Source organism: Stegostoma tigrinum, chromosome 1, assembly GCF_030684315.1.
Source record: "Stegostoma tigrinum isolate sSteTig4 chromosome 1, sSteTig4.hap1, whole genome shotgun sequence".
Classification (NCBI taxonomy): domain Eukaryota; kingdom Metazoa; phylum Chordata; class Chondrichthyes; order Orectolobiformes; family Stegostomatidae; genus Stegostoma; species Stegostoma tigrinum.
In genome coordinates this window covers 178252105-178275210 of record NC_081354.1, presented here as the reverse complement: position 1 = coordinate 178275210, position 23106 = coordinate 178252105, and the positions used below count along the sequence as shown (strand labels likewise).

General features: G+C 42.5%; 1 protein-coding gene across 3 annotated transcripts in view; it reads right to left on the bottom strand.

Moving 5' to 3' along the window:
* Positions 1–23106, bottom strand: part of dnaaf9 (dynein axonemal assembly factor 9) — a 258377-nt gene that overhangs the window by 16349 nt on the left and 218922 nt on the right. For all 3 annotated transcript variants that reach the window (XM_059650397.1, XM_059650389.1, XM_059650395.1), the window contains 2 exons: positions 3314–3351; positions 880–1015 (listed from right to left, as the gene is read on the bottom strand). In XM_059650397.1, coding sequence (XP_059506380.1) covers positions 880–1015; positions 3314–3351 — 174 coding nt within the window. The remainder of the gene's footprint in view (positions 1–879; positions 1016–3313; positions 3352–23106) is intronic.

Below are 23106 nucleotides of genomic sequence, written 5' to 3'. Positions count from 1 at the left end.
TCTGAGCAGAGGTGTGAAGATGGTGGAGTCCTCACACTGCTGCTGGTTTAAATGCCTCCCTGGCAATGAACTCACAAAGAGGGCACTGTGTTCTGCCTGTCATGTGGAATGAATTAAACTTAAAATTATTCATTTATGGAATTTGGATTCATTAGCGAGGGAAGCACAATCCCTAGGTGAACACAGCAGGCCAAGCAGCATCGTAGGAGCAGGGTATGATGCTGCTTGGCCTGCTGTGTTCATCCAGCTCTACACCTTGTTATCGCAGATTCTCCAGCATCTGCAGTTCCTACTATCTCTCAAGCACAATCTCTAGTTGTCCTCAAGAAAATGGTGGTGATCTGTCTTCCTGAACCAATGAGTCCATTTGGATTAGGTAGACCTACAATGCCAATAGGGACGATATTCTAGGATTGTGACCCAGTGACACTAAAGCAATAGCAATATGTTTCCATGTCAGGATGGTGAATGGCTTGGAGGGGAGCATGAAGGTGAAGGTGGTCTCATGTATCTGCTGCCCTTATCCCTTTGATGGTAGTGGTTTGGAAGGTACTGTCTAAGATGCTTTGGCAAATTCTTTGCAGTGCATTTTGCTGACAATACACTCTGCTGCTACTATTGGTGTCCGTGGTGGACAGAATGAATGTGGGTGGTGGGGGGGAATGAGAAATTAATTCAGAATTAGTCATGAACAGAAATGTCAAACTGGCTTTTAATGTGGTACTTGTAAGGCATTTTTGCTTGGAATTAACTTTATAGATTATTTTTAAATGTATTCCTCTACAACTGTACATAAGGAATTTTTATTGTTATTCATTGTATGTGTCCCTTGAATTAATGTAGGAATTCAAAAAAAGATATTGAGCAACAATTGAGTACCTGGTCACTGCTCCCTTTTCTGCAAGAATGAATCCAATGTTGGGATTTGCTACACGAATTAACTTCTGCAGATGCATCAGAAGTGGATGTCTTTGCTCTGAAGTCAAGCTTGTAAAAACAACATTACTGACCACGCCTACAGAAAAGCATCAAACAAATCAAAGACAACATATCGAGCTCAGTTTTTTCAAAAAACTAATACAGGCGTCTCTGACGTTGCCAGTATTTATCGTCCATCCCCATTTTCCCTGAAAAAGGTGCTCTTTCTTGAACTACTGCAGTCCATGTCCTGTAGATAAACCCACAATACCATTAAGGAGGAACTGCCAGGATTTTGACCCAGTGATATTAAAGGAATGGCAACATGTCAAGATGGTCAGTGGCTTGGAGGGAAACTTGAAGATGATGCAAGTAGTCGGGAAGGTAAATGGTAGGTTGGCCTTCATAATGAGCGGATTTGAGTACAGGTGCAGTGATATCTTGCTGCAATCATACAGGGTATCGTCAGACCATACTTGAAATATTGAGTGCAGTTTTGGTCTCCTTATCTGAGAAAGGATGCTTTTGTAACAGAGGGAGTGCAGTGAAGGTTTACCAAACAAAATGCTGGGACAGTTTCAGAGCAGCAATCTGAAGGGTCAAATAGAGGTCGTTATTTCAGATCTAACATTATGTGATGAAAGAGAGTTATTTAATAATTCTGCTGTAAAAAGAGTTGTGACTGAATGAACATTATGAAATTTTACATGACTAAAAGTGAGATAGTTCACCGTAAAGCAAATATGTTACGTTTGAATAGCATAAATTATGAAAAAAATGAGCAGCATTGTTTGAGCTAAGTGGGAAAATACACTGATAGGCACAACTTTACACAAATGGACAGTGTTTAAATAACTATTAAATGGTTTACAACACTGACAGCAACACTCCTTCAAGGTGCAAGAACTAAATAAAAGGTCAGTCAAATGTGACTGATAAAGGATGTTAAGGGCTGGAGAAAATTAAAGAAAGCTTATAAAGTTGCCAAGAAGTCATAAATACAGGAGGATAGGGAAAATGTAAAATATAGCAAAGGAGGGCCAAGAAATTGGCAAGGAAAGGAAAAGTAGGATACTAATGCAATCTCGCAAAAAAACATAAAAATGGGTTGTGAATGCTTTTACAAATATGTATAATGGGAATGCTTGGCTCAAACAAACATGGGATCATTAAAAACATAATAAAAAGAATTTATAGTGGGAATAAATTGAAGGGATAGGTGATGCATTGGTAATCATTGTCCAAAACTTCATAGATAATATGCAAATAGTTTGGTTTGGTTGATTCAATTTTGTTTTCATTTCCTTTGCATGATTAGCTTCAGTTTTATTGTTAAAACCAAAGCTGCAGCGTTGCTTGTTTGCGTTTCAGGGCAAGACCTTAATTTATCAAGCTGAATGTCAGTCTGGAATCCGACTCATCCAATAATAACACTGGCTGGGATCAATTTGAGATGCACATCAAACAATGTTTAGTTACTTCTGGTTTATACATTACACTACAATTCTCAAGCTTCATATTTATCACGATAAATATTTCTTCTAGACTGTGCAGCTGCTTTGTGGGCCTGTGCACACCACGGCTTGGTGATAGGCTTCTTCAGCCACTGCTGATCACAGACCTCAGCGGTCCACGCAGCGTCTGGAGAAATTAGAATGACATTAAGCGACAACATTCCTTTATCACTTTACCATGGCCGCTGGAAATATGTATTTATTTTTAAAAGTTATTGGTCTCTATGGGGACCATGTCACGAGTAAGAGCAAATAACAGTTCAGTTGATTTAAAGTCTTATCACATTTCTTAATAGTTAAGAATCAAATTCCTTCTCATAATTTCAGCTGGAAAGAGAACTCAGAGATACCATCGAAGAGGAGGACTGAGTTTGACTATAGAACTATCAATGATCAATGCATGCTGTAAAAAGAGAAAGGTCCCTCAGATAGATAGGTAGATGAGTGAACCAAAATGCCAGGAAGAATAGACTTTATTTAAATGCTGTTAGCTAATATTGTTGAGAATGAAAAATAAAAGGAAGTGGAAATAAACTGTAAAAACTTATTTAAATGTAACAAAAACTCTCAAAGCTCAGATAGTTGATATCAAAAGACATTACTGCTGAGTTAAAATGCAAATTGGGGGACTGGTTAAGTGCCAACATGTAATCATTATATGGACAAAATTAAAATATCATAAGATGCAGGAGTAGAATTGTGGCGTTTGGCCCATTCAATGAGATCACGGCTGATCTGATTATACTTAACTCCACTTTCCTGCCTTTTCAATCATAAAGAAATGCAATGCACATTAGCAGTGGTTGCAACAGAAGTTTTGAGTAACAAGGAGGAAATTATTTTCAGCAACGTGCACAGCCTTAGATATTAATCTTGCATACCTTGGGAGCACTGATCCAATAATTTTGGGAAAAATAACCTGGAAAAAGAATACTTATGTTAAAATTTCAAGAAACAGATATTTAGACAAAAAATGATATGCTGATCAGTGAAATGTCATACAAAGAAATATTGCTCAAAAAACCTCTCTGTTGTCTCTACAACTTGCAAGTTTGAGGTTTTTACATTTTGATCATGTTCACATTCCATTCTTTGCTATCATTCACTTTACTGTATTACAAGCAACCTTAATACCAGTGTCACACGACTATATAACTCACATGGAAGCAGTGAAACTTTTCAAAGTTTTGCAATAATTACAAGCTTTTTATTTCAAAACAATAATGATATAAAATTCTTCAAAAATATAAAACTTGACACCAAGAATCTTCGTGCTGGGAGACAAAAACAATTAAAGGCAGTTTCTTGAAGTAGAATGGCTCCCAATTGCAACTTTAACTAACGCAGATGAAGTTTTTTTCAAAAACTGATAACGTTGCTGTCTCACCGCATGGTTAAGAGAAATTAAGACATCTTACCAAAAGATCCAGCATGAACTAAATTAAGAAATACTGACAAGAAAACAAAACACACTTTCACTTGTAAAATGAAAGAGCTACGACAACCTGCAAAATATATGAAGGTAATTTAAATAGACAAGGAACAAAAAAATAAATTAATAGAATCTATGTGGAAGCAGGCCATTTGGCCCATGGAGTCCTCACGGACCCTCCCGTAACCCAAAGACCTCCTTCCTCACTGTCAACCACCCAGCCAATCTTTGTCATTCGTAAACTTATCACCTGTCCAGCCCAGTCTCCCATTTGGGATCTTGTTGAAGGCCTTACTGAAATCCATATAAAACTATCTCAACCACATTACATTAAAGGAGATAATGTAGGGAAGTGCAGATGCTGGAGAATCTGATGAAGTGTGGAGCTGGATAAACACAGCAGGCCAAGCAGCATCTTAGGAGTGCTTCTAAGATGCTGCATGGCCTGCTGTGTTCATCCAGCTCCACACTTCGTTATCTTACATTGAAGGATTTGGCTCAGTTGGCAAGATCCGTGGCCCTTTATTAAGAAGGAACTGCTGGGTTTGAATAAAATGTTCAATTGAGGACCTGTTTATCAAGAGGTGAGAAAAACAAATTTGAAATGATATAAGAAATTCTATCAATCCCAATATTTCTCCTTCTGCAACACTCCCAAAAACAAACCAATTGTCATTGTCTAACCTTGGTTTTCACAAATTGTTGGCACAATACTAAGGAATGGAAGGATAAGGAAAGAACTTGATATCATCTGGTGTTTTTCATGACAATCAAATGTCTCAAAGCACTTTATAGCCAATGAACACTTCTGGACATGCAGTCGCTGCTGCATTCCACAAAATATTGCAACTAAATTGGGCACAACAAAATTCCTCAAACAACAACGTTCGAACGAGGAACAATTTTATTTTTTGGCTATGTTAATTGGAGATCAATGTTGGCTATGACACCAGGAATACCGTTCCTGCTATTCTTTGAATTAGTGACCTGGGATGTTTCACATTCCAGCATATTGTGACTCAAAGGCAAAAATGCTACTAAAAAAAATTAATATAGAACCATATCTAAAGATGTGTCACAAAGGTGATATCTGACATAAGTCAACATTATGCAGTAAGAATGGAGTTTTACATCAGCGATTGATTGCTGTCACGTACTGAAATACAGTAAAAAGTGTTGTGTTTTTATTTACAGACAGATTGTTCCATACATATCTGTCAGGGTAGCAGAACAGAGTGCAGAATACAGTGTTACTGCTGCAGACAGAGAGATCAGAATTAACTTGAGAGAGCCCGGTCACAAGTCTGATAACAGTGGGGAAGATGATGTTCTTGAATCTGCTCATACGTGTATTCAAACTTTCATACCTTCTGCCTGACAGAAGATGATAGAAGAGAGTACAACCAGGGTGGGAGGGGTCTTTGATTATGTTAGTTGCTTTCCCCGAGGAAGCAGGAAGTACAGATGGAGTCAATGGATGGAAGGCTGGTTTACATGATGGACTGTGCGGCATTCATGACACACTGTAGTTTCGGCCTTGGGAAGAGCTTGTGATGCTCTGATATATCCAGATAAGACTGAAGCAGCATAGAGGTATAGGGAGAAATTCTAAAGCTAACATCCATAGAACTAAAGGTACAGGCTCAAATGATGAGGCAAAGTGATTTTCAGATGCACAAGAAAAAAAGATTTGAAGTACTATAGTCATTATGAAGTTGAGAAGTAGATTACATGAGATTGGAGATGGATGAGACCAGGAAGAGACCTGAATATGACCGAAGAATTCTGAATTGGAGGTAAATGTTCAACTTGATTCGCTGTCTTCTGATAACGCCATTAAGGGGCAGCACTTGAATAAGGAAAGGAGGTAATTGTTGGTCGATCCTTGAGGAACACCAGAGGTGCGTGGCAGGAAGGAATCTATTGCTCAAGATGCTCTAGTTATTGCAGACTCAGCTTTAAAAAGATTATACTGTGAAGTGTTTTGGGGACTTCATTAAAATAAAGAAGGCTGCTTTAAGAGTAAGTCTATTCTTCCTTACAAAATGTGTCAATTATTAACAGCACTGGGTGTGCAATAGTCTCCTCCTGCCCTGCAGACTTTTAAAAGGTATATGGCAATAATAACGAGCTTGACAGTCCAGAATCATCTGCAAACTGAACAGAATAAACGTTCTTCTCAAGAAAGCGAGAATTTAAGACCGTTTCAGTCACAAAGCTGCTATGGTGCCGAGGTGCTGACCAGACCACAGGCAACACAAGACCTTGTATTATGCAATGAGATAGGAGTAATGAATGATCTCAAAGTGAAGGCAACCCTATATAGCAGTAACCTCAGTACAATTGAATTTTACATTCATTTGGGGGGAAAATGTGAATTTTTTAAAAAAAAATTTCGAAAAAAAAGAAATCACTAGGTCATGAAATTAGAGCTGACAAATTAGATGGAAAGTTATACAGCCAGACAGTACCAGTTCTTCAAGTGAGCAGTTTTATCTAGTGCCAATCTCCCGACTTTTCACTATGCCCTTGCAAACTACTTCTGTCCAAATAATCATCGAAGACTCTCTTGAATGCCAGTCTCCAGTCAACTTGGTCAGCTACTGAAATGCAGATATCTTTCAATAATTTCTGATACTAAAAACAAAATTTGGCAATATTGAATACATCATATTGACAATACCTAGCATAAATAAAACAATTATATTTCAAGACAGCAGTTTCACCAAATGATTTAATTGGAAACAATTCAAATTTATACTTCATCTTTAAAGACATAGAAGTCAATCCAGAAGGAGATGGCTTGCTGGTAAAAGTTGTTTTTGTTTATAGTTACAGCTGCATAAGTTTCTGCAGATCATGGTGTGTATGTAAATTTTAAATGCTTGAAGTTATAGTGATAGCAATTGCAATTTTAGATTTCACTACTACAGGAAACAATGGTTTCACACATCGGCAAACTAATATATAAACAAGCTGAGGAAAAATTAAGTTGGAGGCGCAATGTTATAGAAAGAAGCAAGAAGTGAACAACGGCAAACTGAAGATAAGGAAGGAGGGAACAAGAGAGTTTAATAATTGAAATAATAAGCGTGAAATTATATAACACTTGAAATAAGATGCTGAACTAATTAAAAAAACCAGGCTTGATGAGTGGTTTACCGGAAACAGAAGATATTAGATGCGTTAGAGATAAGGGGAACTGCAGATGCTGGAGAATCCGAGATAACAAAGTGTGGAGCTGGGTGAACACAGCAGGCCAAGCAGCATCTCAGGAGCACAAAAGCTGACAGTTCAGGCCGAGACCCTTCATCAGAAAAGGGAGATGGGGACAGGGTTCTGAAATAAATAGGGAGAGAGGGGGAAGCGGATGGAAGGTGGATAGAGGAGAAGATAGGTGGAGAGGAGAGTACAGGTGGGGAGGTAGGGAGGTGATAGGTCAGTTTCGGGAGGATGAACAGGTCAAGGAGGCGGGATGAGATTAGTTGGTAGGAAATGGAGGTGCGGCTTGAGGTGGGAGGAAGGGACAGGTGAGAGGAAGAACAGGTTAGGGAGGCAGGGATGAGCTGAGCTGGTTTTGAGATGCAGTGGGAGGAGGGGAGATTTTGAAGCGTGTGAAATCCACATTGCTACCATTGGGCTGCAGGGTTCCCAAGTGGAATATGAGTTGCTGTTCCTGCAACCTTGATGACTGTATGAGCGCCGCCTCATGCTCGCAAGAGGAACTTGAACAGTTCTTCCACTTCAACATCTTCCACCCCAACCTCAGGTTCACCTGGACCATCTTCAACACATCCCTCACCTTCCTGGACACCTCTGTCTTCATCTCAGGCAACCACCCAGAAACCGATATCCATTTCAAGCCCACCGACTCCCACAGCTACCTTGAATACACCTCACCTTCCAGCAAAATTCCATCCCCAATTCCCAATTCCTTTGCCTCCGCCGCATCTGCTCCCAGGATGAGGCATTCCACTCCCGTACATCCCAGGTGTCCTCGTTCTTCAAGGACTGCAACTACCACCCTCCCTGCGCCCCCCGCAGTGGTCGAAAATGTCCTCGACCGTGCGTCCCGCATTTCCCGCAACTCATCCCTCACACCCCACCCCCGCAATAACCACCAAAACAGAATCCCCCGCTCCTCACGTACCACTCCACCAACCTCCAGATACAACGCATCATCCTCCGACACTACCGCCACCTGCAAGCAAACCCCACCACCAAAGACATTTTTCCATCCCCACTCTTGTCTGCTTTCTGGAGAGACCACTCTCTCCGGGACTCCCTTGTCCGCTCCACATTTCCTTCCAGCCCCACCACACCCGACACTTTCCCCTGGAACCGCAAGAAGTGCTATACCTGCCCCACACTTCCTTCCTCAGCCGCATCCCAGGCCCCAAGATGACTTTCCACATCAAGCAGAGGTTCACCTGAACGTCTGCCAATGTGGTATACTGCATCCATTGTATCCAATGTGGCTTCCTCTACATTGGGGAAACTAAACGGAGGCTTGGGGACCATTTTGCAGAACACCTACACTCAGTTCGCAGTCAACAACTGCACCTGCCAGTCGTGAACCATTTCAACTCCCCTTCGCATTCCATAGACATCATCTCCATCCTGGACCTCCGCAGCGCCACAATGATGCCATCCAAAGGTTGCTGGAACAGCAACTCATATTCCACTTGGGAACCCTGCAGCCCAAAGGTATCAATGTGGACTTCACAAGATTCAAAATCTCCCCTCCCCTCACTGCACCCCAAAACCAGCTCAGCTCATTCCCGCCTCCCTAACCTGTTCTTCCTCTCACTATCCCCTCCTCCCACCTCAAGCCGCACCTTCATTTCCTACCCACTAACCTCATCCCGCCCCCTTGACCTGTCCGTCCTTCCTGGACTGACCTATCCCCTCCCTTCCTCCCCACCCATACTCTGCTCTCCACCTATCTTCTCCTCTATCCACCTCCCCCTCTCTCCCTATTTATTTCAGAACCCTCTCCCCATCCCCCTTTTCCAGTGAAGGGTCCAGGCCTGAAATGTCAGCTTTTGTGCTCCTAAGATCGTGCTTGGCCTGCTGTGTTCATCCAGCTCCACACTTCGTTATATTAGATGTGTTCACCATTTTATTTGTTCCTTAAACATTATATAAAACAGTAGCTTCCCACAATGGTACCTCTCCAGTGTTTAAGTAATTAATCTAAACTGTATCTGTGCAGTGGAGAGTATCTCTTATTGGCAGCCCAATGACCCCTGCTGGAAAGTAAGTGTATGGATGTCTTAGGAATACATAAGAGCAAGAGCAGTCCATTCAGTCCATCAAGCCTTTCCAAGTGATCACAACTGATCCTCCATCTCAGTGCCATACTCCCACTGTCTACCAATGCCCCTTTAAACCTGTGGTCTTCAGAAATCCATTTTAATCTGCATACAGACTGGAAAAGTCAGAGGGGCAAACGTAGCCGACATGAGGAGTTCAAAGGATATTTTTGGGACATTTTCTGAGATCAGCATATTCTGGAGTTGACCAGAGAGCAGGCAATACAAGACATGGTATTAGGCAATGAGATGGGGTTAATAAATGATATCAGTATGAAGGCAGGCGAAGATAGCAGCAACCATAATATGATTTGATTTCACTCACTTTGATGGGTAAAAGCACTTGACATTTTTGTTTTTAATTTTATGAAATTATGTGGGCATGACATTACAGCTGGCTACAGTGAATTGGCAAATTAGGTTGAAACATATAGAGAAAGTGGCAGATATTTAAGAAAATACAGAATAGATAGAGATGCAATAGAGATGTCCAGCATGGAAAAAGATCCTAAGGTCCAGCTCCTCCATGCTGACCAGATATCCTAAATTAATCTAGTCCCATTTGTCAGCATTTGGCCCATATCCCACTATTCATATACTCATCCAGATGCCTCTTAAATGTTGCAACTGTACCAGTCTCCACCACTACCACTGGCAGCTCATTCATACACGCATCACCCTCTGCATGAAAAAGTTGCCCCTCAGGTCTGTTCTCCTCTGTCACCTTAAACCTCTGCCCTCTAATTTTGGACTGCCTTACTGTGGGGAGAAAACCTTGACTATTCACCCTATCCATGTCCTTCGTGATTTTACAAATATCTATAAAGGTCACTCCTTGACCTCCAAAGCTCCAGGGAAAATAGTCCCAGTCTATTCAGCCACAAAACCTCCCACTTGGACAGCATCCTTTTAAATCTTTTCTGAGCCCTTTCAAATTTAACATCTTTCCTACAGCAGGGAAACCAGAATTGAAAACACAGTATTCCAAATGTGGCTTAACCAATGTCCTGTACATCCACAACATAGCCTCCCAACTTCAATATTCAACATAACAACCAATACATGCCTTCTTCATTACCCTGTCAACCTGCAACTCCACTCAAGGAACGACAAACCCACATCTTAAGGTCTCTTTGTCTGGCAACATTCCCCAAGACCTTACCATTAAGTGTTTAAGCCCTACCCTAATTTGGCCTACCAAAATAGACCATTCTAGTAAGTAAGAATTAATGCAAAGAATAAACTCAGCATCCATCTAATCACCAGCATATAAATGTGCAAACACAGGTAACAGGTCAGAAGACTGGACAGAATCAAATTATAGCAAGGAATGGACAAAACAAAGTGAGGATAACATTAGGCAGGAGAGAAAGCTAGCCAGAAATATAAAAACAGATAACAATAGTTTCTACAAACAGTGAACAAATAAAAAATTGACAAGGTTCAAGTCCTGGTCCAATAGGAAGTGAGACCGGAGAATTAATAATGGAAAAGGGCAAATGAATTCAACAGATATTTTGCATTAATTTTCAATAGTGAGATATTGTATCATAGGTCTTTTTACCAACCCATTCAAGCACTCCATATTTATTAATACTGTGCAAACTTTTGTGTACAGTACATAGAATTAAATAACTCATTAAAATCCTAGCAGTATGGTATGTAAGAATTGAGTATAAAGAGGCTACTGTAAAAACTGTACTTCTGGAACTGTAAAATCTGGAATTCATTGCCTAAGAGGTTGGTAGAAGCAGAAACCCTTATAACATTTGAGTAAAATGTAGATGTGCAGTTGTGATGCAAAGGCATACAAGGCTATAAAGCCAAATGCTGGAAAATAGGATTAGAACAGTTCAACTGTTGTTTTTGACTGGCATGGATACAATGGGTTGAAGGGCCTTTTATGTGGTGCAGATCGCCATGACTCTATGACACAGAGAAATTAATCACCAAAGTAGTAGTACTGAAACAAAACCAGAAGCTGCTGAAAAAGGTCAGCAGGTCTGAGGAAGGGTCACCAGACCCGAGTCGTTAACAAAGGGGAGGCCATGGCCTTGGGGTATTATTGCTGCCCTATTAATCCAGAGACCCAGACAGCATTCTGGAGACCGAGATTCAAATCCCGCCGCAGCAGATGATGGAATTTGAATTCAATAAGTATCTGGAATTATGAGTCTAATGTTGACCGTGAATCCATTGTCAATTGTTAGAAGAACCCATCTGGTTCACTAATGCCCCTTAGGGAGGGGAACTGCCATCCTTACCTGGTCTGGCCTGCATGTGACTCAACACTCACAGCAATGTGGGTGACTCTAAACTGTCCTCTGGGCAATAAAAGCTGCCTAGCTAGCGATGTCCTCATCCCATGAATGATGAAAACTCAGAATTCTCTTCACAAATGCTGCCATACCCGCCGAGTTTTTAAGTAGTACTGAATAAATTGTTGGAGCAATGGGCTGACAAGGTTCTGATGGACTAAATCCTAGGGTCTTAAAAGAAGTAGCTAACGAAGCAGTTGATGCGCGAGTCTTAATTTTCCAAAACTTCCTTGATTCAGGGGATGGTCCCATTGATTGGATAATAGTGGATAGAACGCCCTTACTCAAAAAGGGGAAAGGTGGAAAGCATGAAAAATAAGATCAGTTAACTTAAAAATCTGTCATAGGGAAAATTCTAGATTAATAATGAAGTAATAGCAGGTCAGTCGGTAAAGTAAAGGCAACATTGTCTTGCGAAAATTTAAGCTCATAGAATACTGAAAGGGCTGGCAGGAGTGGACATGTAGATTATGATAGAGACTATTAAAACAGACTAGGACCCAAGGGCACAGCCTTAGAATGAAGGGACGACCCTTTGGAACTGAGGTGAGGAGTAATTTTTTCAGCCAGAGGATGGTGAATCTTTGGAACCCATTACCTCAGAGGTCTATGGAGGCCAAGTCATTGAGTGAATTTAAAACAGAGATAGGTTCTTGGTCAATAAGGTGATCAAGGGTTATTAGGAGAATGGGGTTTAGAAACACACTAACCATGATCGAACAGCAGGCAGACTCGATGAGCTGAATGGCACAATTCTTCTTCTATATCTTATGGTCTTCTGAAATCATTGGGCTTCTTTAATGAGGTAACACGTTGTTTGAGTAAACGAAATTGGTGGATGTGTTGTACTAGGATTTCTAGAAAGTATTTGATAATGTGCTACAGAAAAAAAAATTGCATTTTTTACAATTTATACAAAACAACTTAGTGAAGGCATTGAAAGTAGGGTTGCAAAACGTACTGATGGCACAATGATGGGTCAGAAAATAAGGAGGTGTGAAAAAGGACATAGGGAAGGTATAAAAGGATGGAGATATGACACTAAAGTCAGTGGAGTGGTGGGCAGTGTGGAAGAATGTTGCAGGTTGCAGGGAGACTTGGATAAACTGCAGTATTGGGCTGAAAGGTGGCAATGGAGTTTAATACGGATAAATTTGAGGTGATTCACTCTGGGAGCAAGAATAGGAAGGCAGAATACCGGGTCAATGGAAAGATTCTTGGTACTGTGGATGTGCAGAGGGATCTTGGTGTCCATGTACATAGATCCCTGAAAGTTGCCACCCAGGTTGATAGTGCTGTTAAGGCGGCTTATGGTGTGTTAGAATTTATTGGTAGAGGGATTGAGCTCTGGAGCTGTGATGTCATGCTGCAACTGTACAAAACGCTAATGTGGCCTCATTTGGAATATTGCATGCAGTTCTGGTCGCCCCATTACAGGAAGGATGTGGAAGCGTTGGAAAAGGTGCAAAGGAGATTTACCAGGATGTTGCCTGGTCTGGAGCGCAGGCCCTATGAAGGAAGGCTGAGGGACCTGGTGCTGTTCTCATTGGAGAGAAGGAGACTAAGAGGAGATTTAATGGAGACATACAAGATGATCAGAGGATTAGATAGGGTGGACAGTGAGAGTCTTTTTCAGACGATGATGACTTCAGCTCGCACAAAGGGGCATAGCTACAAATTGAGGGGTGATGGATTTAAGACAGATGTCAGAGGAAGGTTCTTTACTAAGAGAGTGGTAAGGGCATGGAACGCCCTGCCTGCCAATGTAGTTAACTCAGCCACATCAGGGGCATTTAAACAGTCCTTTGATAAGCATATGGATGATGACGGGATAGTGTAGGGGGAGGGGCTTAGATTAGTTCACAGGTTGGCGCAACATCGAGGGCCGAAGGGCCTGTTCAGCGCTGTATTGTTCTATGTTCTATGGGTTAGGTTAGTGCGCAAAGATCTGGCAAATGGAGCACAATGTACGAAACTGTAAAATTATTCATTTTGCAAAGTAACAAGGCAGCATATTATCTAAACTGAATTGAATTAAATAGTTTACTGTCACTTGTATTTAACAAATAAATAGTGAAAAGTTTAATACATTGTCGCGCGCTGCACCATTTGGAGTTATATTAAGATGGTGTGAGATTTGACTGCTCTAAGATGCAAATGAGTCTGGACGTCCTCAATAAGTTTGCATGGAGGTGCAGCAAGAATTAAGAAAGCTAAAATAATGTCATAGAACAAGGAACTTAAATCGAAAAGTAAAGGTTACACTTCAATTATATACAGCACTGGTGCAGTACCGGTTACTATATCTATGGAAAGACATAAATGCATTGGAAGCAGTTCAGAGAAGGTTTACCAGACTAATGCCTGAAATGACAGGGATATGTTATGAAGGAAGTTTGGGCCGTATAGGATTTAACTGCTGGAGTTTATGAGAGTAAGAGATGACTTGATTGAAACATACAAGGTCCCAAAGGGTGTTAATAGAATAGATAGATAGACAATGTTTCCTCTTATGCGAGAATCTAGAACCAGGCGTCAATATTTCCAAGGTCAGGTGTCAAGTTTGAGTGAAGGGTCAAAAGGTACATAGGAATGCATTTAAGTCACAATCTTATTGAATAGAACATAGAACATAGAACATTACAGCACAGTACAGTGAATGGCAGAGCATACTTGAGGGCAATAAAATGTGAGGCTGGATGAACACAGCAGGCCAAGCAGCATCTCAGGAGCACAAAAGCTGACGTTTCAGGCCTAGACCTTTCATCAGAGAGGGGGATGGGGAGAGGGAACTGGAATAAATAGGGAGAGAGGGAGAGGCGGACCGAAGATGGAGAGTAAAGAAGATAGGTGGAGAGACTATAGGTGGGGAGGTAAGGAGGGGATAGGTCAGTCCAGGGAAGACGGACAGGTCAAGCAGGTGGGATGAGGTTAGTAGGTAGATGGGGGTGCGGCTTGGGGTGGGAGGAAGGGATGGGTGAGAGGAAGAACCAGTCAGGGAGGCAGACACAGGTTGGACTGGTTTTGGGATGCAGTGGGTGGGGGGCAAGAGCTGGGCTGGTTGTGTGGTGCAGTGGGGGGAGGGGACGAACTGGGCTGGTTTAGGGATGCAGTTGGGGAAGGGGAGATTTTGAAACTGGTGAAGTCCACATTGATACCATTAGGCTGCAGGGTTCCCAGGTGGAATATGAGTTGCTGTTCCTGCAACCTTCAGGTGGCATCACTGTGGCACTGCAGGAGGCCCATGATGGACATGTCATCTAAAGAATGGGAGGGGGAGTGGAAATGGTTTGCGACTGGGAGGTGCAGTTGTTTGTTGCGAACTGAGCGGAGGTGTTCTGCAAAGCGGTCTCCAAGCCTCCGCTTGGTTCCCCAATGTAGAGGAAGCCACACCGGGTACAGTGGATGCAGTATACCACATTGGCAGATGTGCAGGTGAACCTCTGCTTAATGTGGAATGTCATCTTGGAGCCTGGGATAGGGGTGAGGGCGGAGGTGTGGGGGCAAGTGTAGCATTTCCTGCGGTTGCAGGGGAAGGTGCCGGGTGTGGTGGGGTTGGAGGGCAGTGTGGAGCGAACAAGGGAGTCACGGAGAGAGTGGTCTCTCCAGAAAGCAGACAGGGGTGGGGATGGAAAAATGCCTTGGGTGGTGGGGTCGGATTGTAAATGGCGGAAGTGTCGGAGGATGATGCGTTGTATCCGGAGGTTGGTAGGGTGATGTGTGAGAACGAGCGGGGTCCTCTTTGGGCAGTTGTGGCGGGGGCGGGGTGTGAGGGATGTGTTTCCCGCAACACATCCCTCACACCCCACCCCCGCCACAACCGCCCAAAGAGGATCCCCCTCGTTCTCACACACCACCCTACTAACCTCCGGATACAACGCATTATCCTCCGACACTTCCGCCATTTACAATCCGACCCCACCACCCAAGACATTTTTCCATCCCCATCCGTCTGCTTTCCGGTGAGACCACTCTCTCCGTGACTCCCTTGTTCGCTCCACACTGCCCTCCAACCCCACCATACCCGGCACCTTCCCCTGCAACCGCAGGAAATGCTACACTTGCCCCCACACCTCCTCCCTCACCCCTATCCCAGGCTCCAAGATGACATTCCACATTAAGCAGAGGTTCACCTGCACATCTGCCAATGTGGTATACTGCATCCATTGTACCCGGTGTGGCTTCCTCTACATTGGGGAAACCAAGCGGAGGCTTGGAGACCGCTTTGTAGAACATCTCCGCTCAGTTCGCAACAAACAACTGCACCTCCCAGTCGCAAACCATTTCCACTCCCCCTCCCATTCTTTAGATGACATGTCCATCATGGGCCTCCTGCAGTGCCACAATGATGCCACCCGAAGGTTGCAGGTACAGCAACTCATATTCCGCCTGGGAACCCTGCAGCCCAATGGTATCAATGTGGACTTCACCAGTTTCAAAATCTCCCCTTCCCCAACTGCATCCCTAAACCAGCACAGTTCGTCCCCTCCCCCCACTGCACCACACAACCAGCCCAGCTCTTCCTCCCCAACTACTGCATCCCAAAACCAGTCCAACCTGTCTCCGCCTTCCTAACTTGTTCTTCCTCTCACCCATCCCTTCCTCCCACCCCAAGCCGCACCCCCATCTACCTACTAACCTCATCCCACCTCCTTGACCTGTCCGTCTTCCCTGGACTGACCTATCCCCTCCCTACCTCCCCACCTATACTCTCTCCACCTATCTTCTTTACTCTCCATCTTCGGTGCGCCTCCCCCTCTCTCCCTATTTATTCCAGTTCCCTCTCCCCATCCCCCTCTCTGATGAAGGGTCTAGGCCCGAAACGTCAGCTTTTGTGCTCCTGAGATGCTGCTTGGCCTGCTGTGTTCATCCAGCCTCTCATTTTATTGTCTTGGAATTCTCCAGCATCTGCAGTTCCCATTATCCCTGATACTTGAGGGCCTGATTGGCCCAGTCCTCAGGGGAAATGATTCTTTAATTAACTGCTAAACGAGAGTGGCTTCCTGAAGAAATACTTAAAAGGATTACCTTAAAAGATGCGACATTGTAAATTTACATCACAAAAAGGTCTACGAGACAGTGTCAATAATTCTTTCAGAATGCTGGGAAATCGGGCCGAAAGAATTTCATAATCTTGAAGAATATCATTCAGTTTTCAAACAGAAAATTCTCATGACAGTCTTGACTATTCATGTGCCTCTATTTTAAGAGCATAACTAATGCTTTTAATTTTCAAAGGCCCAGTGAATATTATCACCTTTACAACTGTCTTCATGGGGATACAACAGCATCCCAGTTACAGCAATTGAATAACAACCCAGATGTTAGGAATTTGATTCAACCATAGTATGTTTAAGAACAAAATTCAGTGAATCTGCCAATTGTGGGCTATTGTAAGAAAAATAATATGATGTTAGCTATTATAATGATTCTAAATGTGTGGTTTGCTGCCTCATATAAAAAAGATGGCGCTGAATGTCTGACGTCTGAATTTTCATGTCCCATGAAACGGCTCAATACAAAGCAATCTGATGCAGACAGTAAATACGAGATCCTGTTTTTAGTATTTTCAAACAATCAAATTGGAAAAAAAGCACAAGTTCACCCAAGTTGAAACTATTGCATTTAGCATGTATACAAGAATATAATTGTTTTTAAAATTAGTTCTTAAAAGGTGCAGTGCTTAAACTATGACAGCATTAGCAACCTGAAATTCTAGTCATATGTAGCCATTTACCATCTCATTTGTGGTTCACAACATTTTCCAATTGGATCACTTTAATGAGAACAACATTTTTTTTAAATCAAAGCTATGCTTTTATTGTGAGGATAAAATGCAAGTTATTATGTTTTACAATATAGTTTTCAATCATTATTTGAACAGAAATCTGAATAATCTAAAATGGAGTACAGCACACAAATTGTGGCTCTAAGCTCTGCTCCTTTTTTGAGGTATTTTCAGAGCTGGAGCTGATTTCCTGGAATTCCAGATGCAGTCATCAGTTTTATAAGCTGTTGCATTGTTTTCGAACTTTCCAAAAAAAGATTGTAACAACAGCACTTTAAAAAAAGAGGAAGAGAGACAAAGACAATGGGCCAACTGGGAAGCGAGTCAAACAGATAAATAAATCTGCACAGCTGTCTGACCCAGCAGAGAACCTGTACAGCTCTCCGACCAAGCAGTGAACTCACACACCTGACTGCCTCCTTTTTGACTTCAACTATCTCTGGACATTGCAGAATGTCTGAGAAAAATAAACAAACAACAAAAGTCACGGTTGACTTCAGAGAAATCTGTGTAGGAAAGCCCACAGCAGGGAAGCTGCAAAGTGGCTAGTTTAAAAGTGTAACATCACTGTTTTTCCTTTGTAAACAATAGTGAGTAGAGTGGGTTCTTTCTTGATGACATTTTTATTGAGACTTGGCTTGACTAAATGTTAAAAAGAGCAGAAAGATTGCTATTTTCTGAGTCTGTAGATTGTTAAGGTGCAAAGACGACCTTTAGTAGAGTGAAATAACAGTGGTGGAACTGGAGGAACACAGTAGGGCAGGCAGCATCAGAGGAGCAGGAAAGTTGATGTTTCGGGTCGGGACCCTTCTTGAGAAATGTGCTCTTTCTGTCAGATATGGGAGATTAGGGAGACTTTCCATGTTACTGATGATTACATCTGCAGGAAGTATGTTTGGTTGCGAATCCCAGTTGTTCACATGGACAGGTTGGAGCGGCAGTTAGAGGCAATGAGGATCTTACAGGAGCTTTGGGGGCGGGGGGGGGGGGGGGATGGTGGTGTGATGAATGGCAGATGCAGGAACAGAGATAAACCTAAGATACAGTCAGTTCGATGGGTTACCTCCAAGAAAAGCAGGAGAGGGAGGCAGGTCGTGCAGGATTCTCCTGTGGCCAACCAACTCAAACAAGTAATCAAATGTGAGGCTGGATGAACACAGCAGGCCAAGCAGCATCTCAGGAGCACAATGCTCCTGAGATGCTGCTTGGCCTGCTGTGTTCATCCAGCCTCACATTTTATTATCTTGGAATTCTCCAGCATCTGCAGTTCCCATTAACTCAAACAAGTATGCTGTTTTTGAGAAATGTAGGGACCGATGGGCTCTCAGGGGAATGCAGAGGACTGCAGACAACAGAGTAGTGTACATGATCTGTATGGGCTTCAGTAAGGCGTTTGACAAGGTCCATTATGGTAGACTGGTTGACAAGGTTAGATCACATGGCATACAGGGAAAACTAGCCATGTGGATACAGAACTGGCTCAAAGGTAGAAGGCAGAGGGTAGTAGCAGAGTGTTGCTTTTTAGACTGGAGGCCTGTGGCCAGCGGTGACCCACAAGGATCAGTTCTGGGTCCACAGGTTTTTGTCATTTATATCAATGATTTGGATGTGAACATAGGATGTATGGTTAGTAGGTATGGACAAGACACCAAAATTGGAGGTGTAGTTGACAGTGAAGCAAGTTACCTCAGAGTACAATGCAGCAAGGAGTAGAGAAGGCAAATAGTATGTTGGCCTTCATTGCAAGCAGTTGAGTACAGGAGCAGAGATGTGTTGTTGCAGTTATACTAGCCACACCTAGAATATTGTGTGCAGTTTTGGTCTCCTGTTCTGAGGAAAGGTGCTCTTATTCTCGAGGGAAGGCAGGAAAGATTTACCAGACCGATTCCAGGGATGGCTGATCTGACATATGTGGAGAGATTGGCTAGGTTGGGATTGTTTTCAGTACAGCTCAGACAAATGAGGGGGAGTCTCGGAGACTTATAGAAGTCTAACAGGATTTGACAGGGTAGATGCAGGGAGGATGTTCCTGATGGTGGGTGGGTCTAGAACCAGGGGTCACAGTATGAGGATTTGAGGTAGATGATTTAGGAAGAATATGAGGAGACATTTCTTCACCCAGAGTGGTGAGCATGTGGAATTCATAACACTGAATATATTCAAGGGGAGACAAGATATAGCACTTGGGGTGAATGGGATCATAGGTTATGGGGAGAAAGCAGGATTAGGCTATTGAATTGGGCAATCAGCCATGATCGTGAAGAATGGTGGAGCAGGCTGGAAGGGCTGAATGGCATCCTCCTGTTCCTTTCTTCTATGTTTCCATCTTGATCTGATTAGCCAATGGGCCGAAGGGTGGCAGACGAAGTTTAATCTTGATAAATGAAAGGTGCTGTGAAGGCAAATCAGGGCAGGGCTTATACACTTCATGGCAAGGTCCTGGAGATGTTGCTGGACAATCAGACCTTGGAGTGCAGGTTCATAGTTCCTTGAAAGTGAAGGTCCAGGTAGTCAGGACAGTGAAGAAAGCATTTGGTCTGCTTTCCTTTATCGGTCAGCGCACTGAGTATAGGAGTTGGGAGGTCATGTTGCAGCTGCTTAGGACATTGGCTGGGTCACTTTTGGAATACTGCATGCAATTCTGGTCTCCCTGCTAGAGGAAGGATATTGTGAAACTTGAAAGGGTTTAGAAAAGATTGACAAGAATATTGGCAGGATTAGCGGGTTTGAGCAATAGGGAGAGGCTGATTCAGCTGGGGCTATTTTCCCTGGAGCGTTGGAAGCTGAGGGGTGACCTTGTAGCGGGTTACAAAATCATGAGGGGCATGGAAAGGGGTGAATAGTCAGGTCTTTTCGCCAGGGTGGGGAGTCCAAAACTCAAGGGCATAGGTTTAAAACAAGAAGAGAAAGATTTAAAAAGAACCTGAGAGGCAACTTTTTCATGCAGAGGCTGATGCATACGTGGAATGAGCTGCCACAGCAAGTGGAATAGGCTGATACAATTACAACATTTAAAAGACATCTGGATGAGTATATGAATAGGAAGGATTTAGACGGATATGGGCAAAATGCTGAAAAAATGTGACTAGCTTTATTTGGGATGTGTGGTTGGCATGGACGAGTTGGACTGAAGGGTCTGTTTCCGTGCCATACAACCCAAGGACTCTAAAAAGCATCATCATGATCCAAGCCAGTTCAAAGTTTTTTTTTGATTAATTCACAAGATAAGGGGTTCACTGACTAGGCCAGCATTTAATGCCCCTCCCTCAATTGCCCAGAAAGCAGTGAAGAGTCAATCACAGTGGTGTGGGCCTGTAGTCACAATATATGCTAAGGATATTTCCTCTCCTAAAAAGAACATTACTGAGCAAGTTGGGTTTGTTCTTAAAAACCAACAATGAATTCGTGGTCATCATTAGACTCTTAATTCCAGATTTTTTTTTAATTTAAATTCCAACATCTGCCAGAGTGGGATTCAAACCCAAGTGCCCAGAATATTACCTGGGTCTATGAATTAAGACTAGCAATAACACCATGAGGCCATCACCTTCCGATCGTGCTATTGCTGCTTTAAAAGTTAACCATGATTAGAAAAATGCCATGGGTTCAAATATTACAGTTGCAGCCATTATGGATTCTATTGCAGCTGACAAAATTGTGTTGAATGTGTTATTTGGTTTTTTGTTACATCACAAAAAAAAACAGCAAAGAGTTGCCTTAATTATCAATTTCAGGTCTTTCTCCCCCAAGCTAAGTTATAATAAAAAAAGTTAAAAAACTCATTAGTTAATTGAATGAACAAATCAAGTATATGCATTGAATTTATATATGATATATGTAGCGTGTCCTAACTGAGAGACTCATGAATTACCAAGTATTTAACTTAGAAATACTGAACTATCCTCTTGCGACTTCCAGTAGCTTTATTTTAGATGAATGTTTTAAAAGGGCTTTTTCAGGTTACTGACCTCTGAATTACAGTCCAAAGATTAAAAGGTTGAAATGCTTTTGCACTCTAATCTTCATTTCTACAGCCTAAAATGCCTATATCTTTCATAACCAACACAGAATAGTTACGGTGCAGGAGGCCATTTGGCTTAGCATGCCTTAGCACTGATTCTATTACCAATTGTTAATTTCATGCCTTTTCTCCATTAATACCTAAATAATCATCCTATGCCCTCTTGGATGCCTCAAGTGAATCTGTCTCCACCAGATTTCCAGGCAGAGAATTCCATATCCTAGCTACTCACTGTATGAAAGTTTTTTTCGACATCATCCTTGCTTCTTTTGCATGTCACAATAAACTGAATTTTATTCTACTTCGCCCAAGAACAATTTTTGGTAAACAAAACAACCAAAGACATGTGGGTGCTGGCATGGCAGCTCAGTGGTTAGCACCAGGCACCCTGGTTCGATTCCATTCTCCTGCGACTGTGTGTGGAGTGTGCACATTCTCTCTGTGTCTGTGTGGGTTTCTACTGGGTGCTCCAGTTTTCTCCCACAGTGAAAAGATGTGCAGGTTAGGTGGGATTGGCCAGGCTAAATTGCCCATTGTGTCCAGGAGTGTGTAAGTTAGGTGGGTTAGCCTTGGGAAATGCAGGGTTACAGGGAAAGAGTTGGGTCTGGGTGGGATGCTCTGCTAATTAGTGTGGACAGTTTCCACACTGTAGGGATTCTATGATTCTATTCTATCAAATTGCTGTTAAAAACACAGCAGGTCTGGTAGCTTATGCAGAGAAAGCAGAGTTAATGTTTCAAGTCCAGTGAACCACATTCAGAACTACTGAGATTTTGCAGCAGTTTCTGATTTTGTTCGTGACATAACTTTTGGTTCTTCAGAACTCTATACCTTGCTCTTTCAATTGCATTTCAGTCTCTGAAATGAGTTGCTCACTTGAGCAGTTTGCGCCAATCTTCTTTTGGTCTTCAGAAGAGAACTGGACCAGTTCTGCAGTCCTGAAGAAGTGTCACCGGAACCAAAATGTCAACTCTGACTTTTTCTTCATACATGTTGCCAGATCTGCTGAGCATTTCCAGCTACTTCTGTTTTTGGACCAGATCTTGGTTGGGGAAGAAAAGGCATCTCAATACTGATAAGCAATTTATCAGTTAACAGAAGCATTGTCAAATGTAGTCTTCTGGAGGAGGTGAGAACACATTTTTGCAATTTATTTCTCTTTTTGTCTTTTGAGTTGTTTCCTTGGTTTTTTGGCCATTCCCGGACAGCATTTTCCTGGGGATCAGCAATGTCTAACCATGATGCCTTAGGCAACATAAGTATGGGGCATGATAAAGCATTAACATTTGCCAACGATAGCAACGTGGGGACCTGTGTTGGAATAATCATGTTTACAGATAAAAGTGACCTGAATGAAAATCAGGTGAGATGGGACAAGGGCAAAGTAAAGAAACGCTATAGCAGATGAAAATAGGTCATACTGATGTTACAGACATGTTGTCAGGAATGCATCTCAATTACAAATTCAACACCAGGGAAGGGACAGGGTGCACTTCTTTCACACAGCTATTGAGGAACAAGGACAGAATTAGTGACTGGGGAACTGAGTTTCCGTCAGATACCAAAAACTATATTTTCACTCACCCCTATATTTACAGAGTTATAGAGTCATAGAGACGTACAGCAGGGAAACAGACCTTTCAGTCCAACTTGTCCATGCCAGATATTCTACACTAATCTTCTCCTACCTGCCAGTATTTGGCCCATATCCCTCTAAACCTTTCCTATTCATATACCCACCCAGATGCCTTTTAAATGTAACTGTACCAGCTTTCACCACCTCCTCTGGCAGCTCATTCC